We start from the raw sequence: 16,515 nt of genomic DNA, 5'->3' as shown, positions 1-16,515 counted from the left end.
ATTTTTACATGCGACCGAAGGGATGCCCCCATGTTTTCTTAGGTCTCAACCAGTGTTGGAGCTGAATAGGGCCATTTGGAGCTGGGTGCTTACAAGACTTAATTTTTCCTCATGGGTAACACCATTTCTGCCCATATGCAATAACCTTGATTTTCCGTCAGGGGAGGATCATAGTGTGTTCTCGATTTGGGCTTGTAAGGGAGTTAAATACTTGCGGCACGTAATAATAAGAAAGGACAGATGAAGTCTTGATTCCTTGCAGCAGAACGTTTCCATTGCCTCCATAGCTAGATTTGCATATATACAACTTAGACATTATGTGCGCTCATTGCCTTGGAAGGTACTTACATAAAACCAACTAATACTGATCCCTTCTAATTTGATTATGTTAATCACATTATCACTATTGGTCATTATAACATAGTAACATAGTAGATGAAAGCAGAAAAAGACCTGCACGGTCCATCCAGTCTACCCAACAAGATAACTCATATGTGCTACTTTTTCTGTATACCTTACCTTGATTTGTATCTGTCTTTTTCAGGGCACAGACCGTATAAGTCTGCCCAGCACTAGCCCCACCTCCCAACCACCAGCCCCTTGATTTGTATCTGTCTTTTTCAGGGTACAGACCGTATAAGTCTGCCCAGCACTAGCCCCGCCTCCCAACCACCAGCCCCTTGATTTGTATCTGTCTTTTTCAGGGCACAGACCGTATAAGTCTGCCCAGCACTAATCCCACCTCTGCCATCCAATCTCCATTATATCTTACCTGCTTTATTTTGTGTTATGTAAATAATTCTACTGACCTATCTACCTAATTTCTTACATAGTAATATGTTAAATTAGACCATACCTCTTACTCTGTTTATGATTATACCTTTTGCAACACAGTGTAAGCCACATTGAGCCTGCAAATAGGTGGGAAAATGTGGGGTACAAATGCAGCAAATAAATAAATAAATGTACATTACTGCAGAAGCTTACACTTCGGGCTTTCAATTACAAGAGCCTTTAATGTATTTACAATATTCACCTGAGGACATAGACTATGCTAAGTTAGTATCTCAGTGGAATGCAGACCTACAAGCCTCTTCTACTCAATTCCTGTTGCAGGTCTTTGTGACTAAAGACTTTCCGAAATATTCAGATTCAGCCCTTCACTGGAAAATCTTCTTTAAGTCCAGAGAGCATAGCCAATCGTTCTCCTGAATCATGGAAAGAAGGGTGCCCAGGGAAACCATCCTGAACTTCTCTCAGAGAAGGAATTTGTTCAGGGCCCTTAGGTCTAGGATGGGACGCATCCTCCCCGTTTTCTTTTGCACAAGGAAGTACCTGGAATAGAATCCCAGCCCTTCTTCCCCTGGTGGAACGGGGTTCGACCGCATTGACCTTTAGAAGGGCAGAGAGTTCTTCTGCAAGTACCTGCTTCTGCTGGGAGCTGAAGGACTGAGCTCCCGGTGGGCAATTTAGAGGCTTGGAAACCAGATTGAGAGTGTATCCTAGCCGGAATATTTGAAGAACCCACCTGTCGGAGGTTATAAGAGGCCATCTTTGGTGAAAAAATATCAACCTCCCCCTGATGGGCAAGCCGTCTGGCACGGACACTTTTCCCGAGGCTATGCTGCACTGGAGCCAGTCAAAACCCGTCCCTTGCTTTTGCTGGGGAGCCCTAGGGGCCTTAGGCACACAGCGTTAACGGGAACGCGCATGCTGGGGCTGAGCCTGAACCGGCTGCCGGGAAGCAGGAGTGTACCTAAGCCTGTTATAGCAATAGGGAACACTCCTCTTCCCTCCAAAAAAATCTCCTAGAAGAGGAGGCCATAGCAGAAGACGTCTGGCAGGAGAATCCATGGTGTCATGATGCTTTTTTATCTGTTCGACCATGTCCTCTACTTTTTCTCCAAAAAGGTAGGCCGCAACGAAAACTAAAGGAAACTTAAAAAGATGAGAAAAACTAAGAAAAAATGAAGGAAAAACAATTTTTTAAAATATATTATTTTACTGAAAGTAAAAGCTAAGAAAGAAATAAAATAAACGCTAAAAGTCCGTCTCCTGAGCAAAAAACCTGGACAGCGGGGAAAACCTGACTGTTCAGAAACGCGAAGAAGAAAAAACTAGTTAGGGCACGCTCCCGTCGCGGGAAGCTGTTCGCAAATGCTCAGTGCGTTCGGCCTGCGCGACGGCGCGTTCTGGAGTCTTCTTTTTGTTTTTCAAAGTTCCGGTCTCCTGGGCCGTCGAAGACGATGACCCATACTTAAGAATACTGAGCCTGCTTGTCCTCTGAGAAACAGCTTTACACATGTATAATCTTCCCAGAGGCCTATCTGTTTACCTTGCTGATTACTAATGTGGACCCTGTGTAAAATCCTATGCTGAATATCCTGCAGAGCAGCATTAGGCGTTGTCAAGGGAATATGCTCAAAACGCTTTCTGTAGCTTCCTACAGGATACTTCATTCACCATCTCAGAGCCCCACACCTGAGCCAGGTGCTCTAACATAAGGAATCCACTTACCATCCCGAGCTAGCTGATACCACTGGGACAACTTATTCAGAGCAGGTGGGAGTGTTACAACAATCTGACCTGATTTGGTAAACTCTAATGTAGCCCCCAAACACAGGGAAGGTAGTCCCTTATCTATAAATAAGAGAGCAGGTACCTATTGGAGATATTTCATGCATGCTTGATTTGGTCAAATGAAATGAAGCCATCCCCTCCCCCCAGCACCCTCAGGTACCCCTGGTACTGGTAGAAAGGTCTCTTTAGTATGCTTACAAGTATCTATTTTCATTGGTATCAAGCAACAACTGTACTGATGTCTCTTCCTGAAGTTCCTAACTTTTCTGTAATTACTTCTACCCATTAAACTTTGATACTGAAATTATATGATATACAGTCACAATTAAGTAAGGAACACCTTTCAAAGAGGCTAGAAATGTTATGGAAATTGGATATTGAGGCCTCATCACTCACAGGCAATGGCTCCAATACATTACCCGCTCTGAATTTCCAGAACTCATGTTCTAATATAAACAATGCTGCCCTTCCCTAACACATTTCTGCATGCATCCTGCCACTTTCTATAGCACAGTCATTATATATATATATATATACATACATATATACATATATATATATATACACACACACACAGTGCCTCTGTGTGTGTGTATATATATATATATATTATATATATATATATATATATATATATATATATATATATATACATACCAGTGCGTTTTTTCTAGCAAAAAAGGAGCCGGCACTCAACTGCTAGGCCACCCTTTAGGGGTGGGATGATCTCTGAGGGTCCCACCCCACAATAGCCAGGCCCCCTGCAACCAGTCACAGAATCTCTGACAAGGCAAAATTGGTGTGTAGAGCCTGAGCTCTTTCAATAAAACTTGGGGTCCATGGGTCAATTTTAGCAGACAATGGAAAAGGTGCCAGTACTCAGTACCCCCAAGTACCCCCTCAAAAAAGCCCTGGTATATACACACACAAAGAGTACATGATACCTCTTAACTCTTATAGGTACCACAGATAGATGTAGCCCTACAAATAGTGGAAATAAACCACCCTTGTGGTGGTGCTAGACACAATATGAAAATGCATACACTGCACAATCAAGCTCTATCATTTGACTATCCCTATCCCTACAGAGGAGGGATGACCAGCAGCTCAGCTGCAACCAATAGCCACAGCCAATTCACTTTTCTGTAGGTGGTCTTTGACCATGGGGTATTATATCCAGGGGCGTATCTGAACTTCAACGGTAGGGGGGGCCAGAGCCGAGGAGAGGGGGCACATTTTAGCCCCCCCACCCCGGCGGCACTGACCCCCCCCCCCCGCTGAAGACAAAGACGACGACGCCACCACTGCCCCCCCGCCCGACTACTTTAAACCCCCCCCTCTCGCGGAAGACAGCTCCAACTACTTTGAACCCCCCCTCCTCCCGCCGTCGCGCCTCACTTCCCTTTGCTGGCGGGGGACCCCAACCCCCGCCAGCTGAAGTCTCCGTCCTTCCTTCGTTTGGGTTTGGTGGTTTCTGACGTCCTGCACGCTGCACGTGCGTGTGTGCAGGACGTCAGAAACCACCAATCTCAAACAAAGGAAGGAAGGAAGGACGGAGACTTCGGCTGGCGGGGGTTGGGGTCCCCCGCCAGCAAAGGGAGGTGAGGTGCAACAGCGGAGTGACGGCAGGAGGAGGGGGGTTGAGAGTGTCATTGGTAAGGGGGTCCAGGGGCAAATCTGCGGGGGCCAGGCCCCTGTGGCCCCATAGCAGATACGCCCCTGATTATATCTAGTGGTTTCCCCTACCAACTCTACCAAAACTACAAAATGCCACTCAGAGTTGACAAGTAGTCAATGGATATCATTATGATTGAGCCCAAATACTAATTTATTCCACAGTTTTTTTTTATTATTTAAAACATATTTAAGCATACAACTGAGAAACTCTTCAAGCAAAGGGCAAATATTATTATTATTTGTAGCATTTGTATCCCACATTTTCCCACCAATTTGCAGGCTCAATGTGGCTTAACATTTGCCGTAATGGCGGTTGCCATTTTCGGGTAACAGAATTACAAATGGTATTGTGTTAAGGTGCATACATGCATGGTAGCGATATGGAACAAAACATATGTGGAACAGATCAAGGTATAAATATGCGCCATGTGCATACATACATGGTAAGGAAGAATAGATTATGGTAATGCATGAAGGTTCCTGAGTAATAAATTGGATTATAACATACATTAGGTCATTGACTATAGAGAGACCCTATTGAACATAAGGTTTAAAGTGGTATTGCTTGATCATTAATATCAAAGAGGTTAAACAGTCATGTGATAGGAGTTCGGTTTTGTATAGCTCGTGCAAGTGTTGTTATTTAGTATTTAAGATGGTTGTTTACGGTATGCCTTCTTGAAAAGAACATCATCATCTTAGGCAATGTACTGGTGAGATGCAGTATATTTTTCCACAAAGGTAACAGCACTCAATATAGATAATATTGTGATTCCTAGAAAACTTATTTTTCTTTTTTTTAAAGAAATCCTTTATCATTGAATAACAGATGAACCTTATAAAAACACATGCACATTCAAATTTTATAGTAGAATGACAACCATTAAGAAGCTGGACAAACTCATTCAGTTCTTCAACATTCCCATCCCACAGCACAAAAATATCATCTATATATCTCCCCCAATACTTAATTTTACAAAAACTGGGGGCAGAATATACATGGCATTCTTCAAACTGACCCATAAAAATATTGGCAATAGAGGGAGCAAACAAAGCTCCCATTGCAGGACCTGATGTTTGGAGATACAATTAATAATCAAAAATGAAGTGATTGTTAAACAAGGCCAGTTTAATTCAATCAAAAATTCAGTAGGAACAACAAAGGGACACGGACATGTTTCCAAAGCTCTTTCCACTGCATAGAGTGCCTCATGCTGAGGGATGGAGGTGTACAAAGAACATACATCCAAGGTTAACAGCAATGTTGTTTCATCTACATATTGCCTGGATAATATTTGCAAAAAGTGAGACGTATCCATTATATATGAGGGAATCAATTGAACAAGAGGATGTAAGAAGAAATCAGTGTATTTACTCACTCTTTCCAATAATGAGTTCCTGGAAGAAACAATAGGTCTTCCCGAGGGAGTCTCCAAACTTTTATGTATGTTAGGAACTGTATACAACACAGGAATAATAGGATGCCAATGACACAAAAACAGACTCTTTCTTCGTAAGATATCCCAATCAGAGAGCTTCCTGTGTCAATATTTGAATAGATCTTAATAAATCAAAAGTAGGAGCTTGCAGAATGTAGACAGAATCGGAGCAAGAAAAGTATCTAAATCCTTATACCAAAATCTAACACAACCTCACTTTCACAAGTCCACATAAAGGTCCTGCAAATTATCACACAAGTAAATTTTAAATGCTCTTAAACACTGCTTTCTCTCTTTCCAAACATTTATTAGATGGGATTCTCACCAGATATCCCAGTCAAAACTTGCTCCTTATTAACTTCAGATCCAAACTTTAACAGACTCTCACACACAATCCTGTCTCTTCAGAGTCCACCCTGCTTCTCCCTGGAGGCTAGAGAAAATTCCCCAGAAATAGGTTCCTGTAGTGAGCTGTGTAGCCAATCAGATTCAAGCTATACAACTTTCTTTGGAGACTGCTTGCCAAACTCAGCCCTGCACAGCTCAAACACAGTTAAAACAGTCAAAATTATCCTAAAGAAATCCCTCATTTTCAGTTTTAAAATCAACCACCACCTTATAGACATGCTTCAAGTAGAATGCAATTTTAAACCTCCCCCCCCCCCCCCCCCAAAGAGAAACTCACACAACTATCAAAACCAACAAAATGATAAAGGGGATGGAACTCTTCTCATATGAGGAAAGGCTCAAGAGATTAGGGCTCTTCAGCTTGGAAAAGAGACTGGAGATATGATTGAGGTCTACAAAATTCTGAGTGGTGTAGAATGGGTAAAAGTGAATCCATTTTTTACTCTTTCAAAAGATAGAAAGACTGCTTTGCCCTGGAATTGATAGCATAGAATGTTGTTACTATTTGTTTTTCTGCCAGCTATAGTGACCTGGCTTGCCCACTGTTGGAAACAGGATACTGGGCTAGATGGCCCATTGGTCTGACCCAGTATGGCTATTCTTATGTTTTTATGACTTAGAGGTCATGGCAGCTGTCCAATGTGTAACCCAGAGCTATCTACTTGTGGAGAGTGTCAAGAATTGGCTGGTGTGACTGTGCCCTAGCACAGGCTGGAATGGCTGTGCATTGGAGCTAAATAGTGGAGCTGAGAGGCAGAGTTAGAAGGTGTAGCTGAATATGGCTAGTGGCAGTATTGTACATGATTCATGGTAAGCTGTAGTAGGGCTTGAACCAGCCATCTCTGGATCTCTATGCCCACTCTCAATGGGAGGCTTTAACCAAGAAGCTATGTCTCTACATTGAAGCAGCTCTAAAAGATCACCAGCTGTCCAATACAATGAAAAGTGCAAAAGTGTAATAGAAGCCTGTAGAGACACTATGTGGAGCTGCTGAAACAGTGGTGGCTGTGGTAGGTACGCAAAAAGTTGTGTCCATGTCAGTATGCAACACCAAAGAGTAGAGTTGCGGTAGAAAATTAACACTGCTAACCTAACGCATGGTTGCGTAGAGACAGCTGCCCCTAGCCATGCAAGAGACCACCTGTCAGACAAGGAATACGGGAGAGTGAAGTAAAATATGCCCCGTATGAATATGAGCTGAGATCCATAGCTTCTAACATCATCACAAACCATCCTAGAACCTGTGACCTTCAGGTTGAGCTCCAGGAGCATTCCAGAATAGACTATTGTGCTTCTCAAAACACTGAAAGAGGAGGAGTCACGTGATGCAGTTGGAGCGATAGCAACGTCTTGGTGCTGCTCCGCGGACCCCGCTCGCTCCCGGCGTCCTACAAACTGATTGACCTCAAAATATACTAACTTCGTCCCGTTAAAGTGTGGTGGAAGGTGCATGGACCCATTTCTCGTACCCATGCCGCTTGGAAGCACGAGGAAGAGCTCAAAAAACGAAAAAGAAAAGACCTTGGTAATGAGCGGCGAATCCAAGATGGCGGCCGCGTCGCCGCGAGGCGAGGCTGAATTTACCGCCAGACAGCTCTCACAACTAGTAGCGGCGGTGAGCACAGCGCTAGAGCCTCGATTCCTCACACTAGAGGGGAAGCTGGAGAAATCAATAGCAGAACCGCGGAGGTGGAAAGGAGAGTCTCTGAAATCGAAGAAACCTGGCAACAACATGAGCCAGAACTTTCCATCCTAAAAAAACGCCTGACCGCCCAAGAGGAGAAGTTGGATGAACTAGAAAATAGAGCCAGACGATGTAATCTTAGGCTGGTGGGTCTGCCTGAAACAATTCCTGATAAAAACCTAGGCACGCTGCTTGAAAGTTGGATTTCTAAAGAATTTGCTATCTCGGACAGCAGAGGTCCACTATGCATTGAAAGAGCACATAGGCTGGGGAAACCACGCCTAAATGGAGCTAAACCCAGAGTGGTAATTATAAAAATTCACAACTATATTCACAAAGAAGAAATCTTACAGGGATTCCGTCAGAAAAGAGACTTGCTTAACTACGCAGGTGCCCAGATCCGCATATTTCAAGACTACTCAGCCAGCATACAAGAAAGGAGAAGGAAATTTCACCCGGTGTGTACAACTTTGATTGAACAAAATACCAGGTTTATGCTGCTTTACCCTGCCACGCTAAAAATTATGGAAAACGGGAAGTGGATAACATTTACATCAGAACACTCAGCACGGCAATACATTAACCAAGAGCTGAAAAGCCAGGAAACACCGGCTTGAACCAGTTTTGAGCACAAGGTGGTGAGCACATTCTGCAATTGATTGAAATGTCTTGATGGGACAAACAGCACTGTAAAGCCTTTCACATAGAGGTCATAGTTTATATGTTGTATTATTGCATTGTTGGACCTGGGGGTGAATGGGGAACCGGCATGCTGTGACTCTGCCTAGATGGGATTTTTCATCTCGGGGTCAAACTGGGAGCAAAGGGGGGGGACAAGGGGGTTAGACACAGGGAGGGAGGGAGGGAGGGGGGTGGGTAAGGATGGGAGGGATGAGACAGGAGTGGAGTCATGTTATAAAATAGCGAAGAAGTTCTTAATAATGTTTATTCTCACAAATGGAGTGCTTGGGATAATAAACAATTTCCCACAAGGTGAACCACATACCCCCCGGGGGAGGCTGGGCTCCCGGAGGAATATTTTGATGTTATCTATAATAGTTTCAATGAAACACAGGGAAACTTAGTCGAACTGGTCTTAAGATATTATCATGGAATGTTTCAGGAGTCACATCACCTGTAAAACGATATAAAATACTAACACAGATAAAGAGACAAGGTATAGATATTGCATGCTTACAGGAAACAAAGTTATCTGACTCAGAACACAAAAAACTATGTCAGCGATGGGTGGGTGAAAGCCACTTCTCCTCTTCGGGTAATAGGAGGAGTGGGGTGGCAATACTTATTCGTAAGGGATTACCCTGCACAACAAAACTAATACATAGAGACACTGAGGGACGACTTGTACTATTACAAATAAACTACCAAGGACAAAAGTTTTACATTTGTGCAATATATGCCCCAAACACCTATAGTTCAAATTTCTTCCAGTCCCTTATAACATTAGGACTGCAGTACAGTGATGCTCCCTGGATATGGGCGGGAGATTTCAATCAAGTACTAGACCCGAGTCTAGATAGATCCACACCTACAACTATTCCTGGGTCAGGTAAGGGGAAGGGGACACCAATGCTTTGTAAACACCTCCAATTAATTGATCCGTGGCGCACTCTCCACCCCACAACAAAAGACTATACACATCAGTCTAAAGTACATTCCTCCTGGTCCAGAATTGACTACATACTAATATCACAACCCTGGTTCTTTAAAGTCCAGAAAGCCACTATTGGCCCGATGGAAATATCAGACCATAGCATGATATGGGTGGAAATTAATATAGGTGGGGGGAGTGGAGGAAGCAATAAATGGAGATTCCCTACATATTTATACCAAGATAAACAACTGTTAGAACACATGCAAGAAAAATGGCAATTATATGAAGACACAAACTCGATATCATGTGATTCTCCTACAATATATTGGGAAGCCTCTAAGGCAGTTATGAGGGGAGAAATAATAGCATTTCAGTGTGCTAGGAAAAAACGCTTGGCAGCCGGAATACTACAACTAGAAACAACATATATAAAGGCCAAGAGGAAATACTTGGGTAACCCAACAACAATTAACAGAGACTCAATGTCTGCAGCCCTAGTAGCACTGAACTCCCTGATACATGAGCAAACAAAGAAACAGTTAATAGCGCGACGTCTGAATTTTCAAAGATTTGGGAACAAGTCTGGGAAATTATTGACAAGGGTGGCAAAAGCAACTACTACACAGCGATTTATCCCTTCGATTGAAAATGCCAAGGGAGACAAGTTTAATCAACTACAGGACATAGTAAACGCATTCCATGAGCACTTTACACAGATGTACACTTCCCAAAATAGGGTCCAAGGCCCTCTGACTAAAGATTACTTAGAGGATGCAAAAATGCCACGATTGCCAGAGGAAGCCAGTCAAATACTATCTAAACCCCTACAAACACAAGAAGTATCCAAAGTAATAAAAAATTTACAAATAGGGTCGGCACCAGGATTGGATGGCTTCTCCAATGAGTATTACAAAATGCTAACGCCACAACTATGTGGAGCGTTAACAGACTATTTAGAAGCTGTGGTTGCCAGGGGCACCTTTTCACCCAGAGAGAATGAGGCGTTGATCACCCTAATACCTAAACCAGGCAAACCTAAAGATCAAGTAGAATCCTATAGGCCCATCTCCCTCATTAACGTTGATGTAAAGATTCTATCCCGAATCTTGGCAAATAGACTGATGCACTACTTGCCAGTATTAATTGGAGAACACCAGGTGGGGTTTGTTAAGGGCCGTCAAGCAGTTCAACAGGTACGGAAAGCCCTATTGGCAGTGGCATATGGGCAAGCTACAGGAGACCCCCTCATATTGGTTAGCCTAGATGCAGCCAAAGCATTCGACAAAGTTAACTGGGACTATATGTTCCAAGTACTTGAATATACGGGCTTAGATGGCTGGTTTTTAAAAGCTACAAAAACACTGTACAAAAATACCACAGCACAACTACTAATAAATGGTACCAGATCTAAGCCATTTGGAGTAGAGCGTGGTACTAGACAAGGATGTCCACTATCCCCTTTGCTGTTCCTCATATATTTAGAACCGCTATTGCGTACCATGCTTTTAGACACAGACATACAGGGAGTTACGCTTCATGGGACACTAATTAAAATCCTGGCTTTTGCTGACGATATGCTTCTCACACTTACTCAACCAAAAACTTCAGCCCAACGCCTACTAGAAGTCATAGACGAATCTGGGTTCTACTCAGGATTGCAATTAAACTTGCAAAAATCAATGGCCCTTTCAGTACAAGAAACAGTGCAAGAGGAGTGGGAGGGTCCCTTTCCCTTTCAATGGGCCCGGGGCTCACTTAAATACCTAGGGATCAAGGTACCGAGGGATCTAACAAAGCTGTATAAGGAAAATATGGACCCCCTAATGAGGCATACAAGGGAGGCTCTACAGGGGTGGCAGGGCTTACCTTTGTCTTTGAGGGGAAGAATCACCATGTATAACATGTTTATTTTTCCCAAATGGACATATATGTACCTTCCAGATGATTCCTGCTGTACTGGGATATAAAGAGGAGAGGTGGCTAAAAAAAACCCTCACAACATTTCTGTGGCAAGGAAAACGCGCACGCATTGGATTACATAAACTTATGAGACCTTGCCTAAAAGGAGGGCTGGGGCTGCTTGATTTAAAACTTATTTCAATTGCTTGTAACCTGAGACATTTATCAGATTGGTTTCGTTCCAGAGAGTTTTTCTCCTGTACGAAAGTGGAAACCATGCTGATGGCCCCAATGGGATTTGCTTATTGGCTACATGCCCCTCCGGAGGCACTCCCAAACCTAGGCTCATATAGATTTCTATTGAACCCCCTGCGGAAAACATGGAAATGGTTGAGTAAAAAAAACAAATGGAATAATATGGTATCCCCATTACTACCCATTAAGGGTAACTCAGCATTCCCAGAGGGAGGGAATTCTGCGTTGTTTAGGAAATGGGAGATGTGTGGTATCAAATATCTATTCCAAGTAGTGTCGGAGACAGGGATTATTAAAACATTTCAGGCCCTGTGTACAGAATTTGGACTTGAACAAAAAGACTATTTTCAATATTTGCAACTTAAACACTATATACGAACGTTGCCGGCAATGGCTCTTACCCAACAAATATGGGAATCAATGAGTGAGATGCTGGGCCTGGAAGCACAATTAAAAGTGCCAATCATCATTTAAGAGATTTACAGGAAATACTTGACTACGCGCAGGTGTCACAACAATGGCATCAGGAACTCCGATGGAAACCGGATCCAGAACAGATAAAACTGAGCTTAAAGGGTGTGTACAGTGTGACGGAGAATGTAACCTGGCAGGAAATGCATTACAAATTTCTCATGAGATTGTATATATCACCACACAGGGCCTACAAAGCGACTTTGAGAGCAACAGATGACTGCCCAAAATGTGGAACAGTGGGGGCATCTTTGGGACATATGTTCTGGTACTGCCCAAGGGTAAAGCCCTTCTGGATAAAACTTGGACAACAAGTATCACAAATGTGGAACATACATTGGCAACCAACACCGGGACAATTATTTGATGTCTATAAAATTTATGGCAAGCCACCAGAGAGACTTAAAGAGTTCTTGAAAAGAGTAATCTTGATGGGCAAACGTACCATATTACAACTATGGTTACAACCAGACCCACCCGAAACACCGCAATGGCGCGGTGCTATGATGCAATGCTGTATGTTGGAAAAAAAAAAAGTGGGAGACTTAGCTTCAAAGAAGGGAGACCAGTTCTGTAAAACCTGGCTCCCGTTTTGGGATACCCTGACACCCGTTGTGAGAAGCAGGATATTGAATTGTTAACAGAACTTGTAGCGGAATAGTTGAGGGTGGGAACGGAGAGGGGGGGGGGGGAGGAGGGAGAAAATATATAAACTTGATGACATTTTTATATGTATTGTTTGCATTATTTGATATGATATGTTCAGTGTTATCAATAAAATGATATGGAAAAAAAAAAAACACTGAAAGAGATATTCCCATCCCCACCAGCATTGGAGCAGACTCTGTGGGTGCTGTGGGTGCTTGAGCACCCCCAATATTGGAAAATTTCCTTGTATGTGTCCAGGGAGTGATTATTTCCATTGGGCTTAGCACCCCCAATAAATTTGAAAAGTTGGCTCCTATGCCCACCAGTACTGGCCTTCCGACAGCCACCCAACTTAAAACACAAGCTAATCAGAAGTAAACTTCTATCACAGACTGAAAAGGAACAGAAGGGCACACTTCCCTGTAATTTATCCAGTTGCAAACTATGCCAAAATATTTCACAGGACCCCAAAGTCATCCACAAAGGAAAGATATTCAACATAAAGGGATCTTTCACTTGCTCATCTTCCAATGTGGTATATATCATTCAGTGTAAAAAATGTAACGAAGGATGCTATATTGGAGAAACAGGTCAGATGCTTAAGACAAGATTCAATTTACATAGACATCACATGAACAATACTGGTGCCAGTAGGGTTCCCAGCCTGTTGGTCAGCATTTTACAGGACCAGGACACTGTACCGGTGACTTCACAGTGAGAATCCTGAAAGGTAACTATAAAACCATACAAGAAGTAAGACCTTTGAAGTCAGAATGATTGAATATTTTAACACCCAACAGAAAGGACTTAACAAGGATCTGGGGTTCCTAGCCCATTATAAACCATAAAGCTGTATGTCTCTGTTGATCACCCCACCCCTCACCTATCCACACCCATCCTGTTAGAATATCAATGATATGGTTTGATGTCCCCATACATACCTCCTACCCACCCCCATCCTCCCACCCTGTCAGACTGTCATAGTAATGCTTGAATGTTTTCACTTATATACACTGTCAGCTAGCACATTTGCTTATTTCCGATCTAACGAAGAAGGGCAACCTTCGAACTTAGCTAATCAAGAAATGTATTAAATTATGTCCAATAAAAAAGGTATCATCTTATTTTCTTTTCCATGTTTTATTTTGTTTGATTTCTATTGATAATCAAAACACTGCAGACACTGCACCTGGAGAAATTTCCAGCATGGAAATACTGAGGTTCCAGGAGTACTATGGAGTCCATGGGAGAGCTGGAATCAGTGCACTAACCTCTGAAAACAAAACTCAAGATGAAAATCTCACACAGAAACAGGATGCCAATAGCCCCAAGCCTCAGTGTATCCCACACTCTATAGTAGGAAGCACCTACTGAAAATAAATAAATAAATAATAAAAATGGTGCTCGAGGGAAGGGAAAACTGTCAGGGAGCTTTTATTGTATTTACGGAGGCACTTAAACAGTCTTTTCTCTTTTTTTAAAGCAACTGAACCTGACAAAAAAAAAGTGAGGGGACCCCAAGCTCCCTCAAACAAAAAGGCATAAAAAGGAGAGGGAACACAAAATAGGCCCTAACGAATGGCTTAACACCCCTTGTGCGATGCCCCAACTCCAGACTCTGGCTCCCACCTCAGGAATGCAGAGAACCAACCCTGGAACATAAGTAAAATCAGTAACTCACCCCAGGAAGCATGGTCTTCTGGGGACTGCTGCCACCACCAAATCCATATTTGGACAAATGCAGCTGTCCCAATGCATGGTGCAGAAAGGGGGATAGGCATGACATAGGTGCCAGTGAGCCACTAACTGCCCATACAGGACCCTGTAGCACAAGGTGGCAAAAGAGGGCCAAAGACCCCCTCAGCAGAGCCTTACCACCTCTGTCCCTGCTGTGAGTCAGGAGCCGGCCAAAGAGGCAGGATGACAGAAGCAACCCAGCAGGTTTCCTGTCTCGCGTCTTTTCTCTTTTTTTTGTCAATAGAAGCAGAGCCCCCGAATCAGCTGCACGGAAGATAGAAGCACCAAAAATAAAAACGGGTGAGAAACAGACAGCCTTGCCAGCCCTGGCTCACGCAATAGCAAGATGGCAGCCGAAGCCCTGCTAGCACCATGAGGAAAACCACCCCACGCTTCCCTCAAATGGGAACTAAGCAAGGCCTTCACCAGTGCTGTCTATTGACTCTGCTGCGAGCTTGCACCACCAGCCGGGGAAAGAGCTGCTGCTGCACACCACATCCATTAAAGGCTTGGGAGAAGAGTCTAGGCTTTTGCATTTTTAAAGGTAAATATAATGCCTGCTGTGCTCACCACCTACTAAATCAAAGCTTTTAGGGGTAAGGGGGAGTATGTCCATCCATAAGCTATGGGTAAGGCTGGGCAGTTGGATAATATCTGTGTCGTGTCATTTCCCATGTTGTTTAAGGGAATGTTCATTTGTTTCTGTTTTGTTCTTTCAAAGACAAATGTAATCAGGAATGCACATTCTTCCTAAAGGGTCACACTATTTGGCAAGCAGGCACACTCCTTCTAAAGAGTACACACTACTAGCAAAGAGTGCTCACTCCTTGCAATAGAAGAATGAGTACTGTGTACAATGAAATGCCATTTTATTCTGCCCATTTTTGTTATGTTAATGACATGCAACAACATGGGATAAGTCATTGACATTTTCCGAGTTGTTACGAACTACAGCCCATCCCTAGCTATGGGTTGCCGTAAGCAAGATTTTGCTTGAAAGCCCAAGTTTAAACCCTGCCAAAAAAGTTTAAACTTATGTCACAGACTACAACTGAAATGTATTCTTCCTTCCAGCTAAATATATTTGTGATTGAGAGCTGCTAGAGGCTAATTAGAGGGTCATATATTGTATATATGGATAAATAGATACTTTAGGGCATGTCTGCAATAGAGGTTTTTTTAAAATATATTTTTATTGGCAGTGGAAAATGAACAGCACAAACCATAGCAAAACAGGTATAATTGAACACGTATAATGACTTTTTCTCCAAAATACTGGAAGTATGTGTTTATAGACAACAACAATTTTTGCTAGATATATGCTTTATAACTACTTTTACAACAGTTACTTGGGATTTTGGCTCTATTTTCCCTTTGGAGGTAAAAGAAAAAAAAAAACATCTAGGTTTATGTTTATTCTTCCCTTGATATGCTGCCTTTACATATGCAAGATCAAAGTGGTTCACAAAACCAACAATAATAAAAGAAGGAAAGAAGGTTAACAGGAAGCTAAAAGAATTAGAGCTAGATTTAAGTATTGGAACAAAATTGCAACCCCCTTCAACAAAATACCAAGCATCTTACATGTTCTATTAATTAATTGTGTATGTGTGTCAGTAGGTAAACTGCACCATTATGCAAAGAAAATATTGTGCAACTATATGAAAATAAGTCGAAACATATCCTCATGCAATTTTGAAATAGTTCATATTTTCTGAAGGATACACTTGACCCTAAGCTCAAACTTGCACAGAGAAAAATTGAGACCACTAAAGGATGTGCACATAGCACTACAGAATTTTTACTTAGTCCTTATATTTACCTATACTCGGCAAAATAACATTTTAATCTATATGGAACAAATACTCACCATTCTTCTATGACTTGAATACTCTCCATTTTGGTTGTATGAATTTGTCTTCCTGCATGATCACTTCTTTCTTCATTCCTAACAGTGAGGCTGCAATGTAGTACAAAACTTTATTTTGTCAAGAGAAAAATAGTTCATTAATTTTTAAAATATTTATGCTACTACCATGATTAAAAGACAGCATGACAGATGCCTTAAACCAAACATTCTATTAGGAACATAGGCACATTAA

The 16,515-nt window shown here is 42.4% G+C and overlaps 1 protein-coding gene across 1 annotated transcript in view; it reads right to left on the bottom strand.

Annotated features, from left to right (window-relative positions):
- RGS17 (regulator of G protein signaling 17) overlaps positions 1 to 16,515 on the bottom strand; it is a 153,811-nt gene that overhangs the window by 80,653 nt on the left and 56,643 nt on the right. The window contains exon 3 of the mRNA XM_030195505.1: positions 16,284 to 16,373. Within this exon, the coding sequence (XP_030051365.1) occupies positions 16,284 to 16,373 (90 nt within the window). The remainder of the gene's footprint in view (positions 1 to 16,283; positions 16,374 to 16,515) is intronic.

This window comes from Microcaecilia unicolor, chromosome 3, assembly GCF_901765095.1.
Source record: "Microcaecilia unicolor chromosome 3, aMicUni1.1, whole genome shotgun sequence".
NCBI lineage: Eukaryota > Metazoa > Chordata > Amphibia > Gymnophiona > Siphonopidae > Microcaecilia > Microcaecilia unicolor.
The sequence above is the reverse complement of the archived record's forward strand: the minus strand, read 5'-3'. Positions and strand labels throughout refer to the sequence as shown.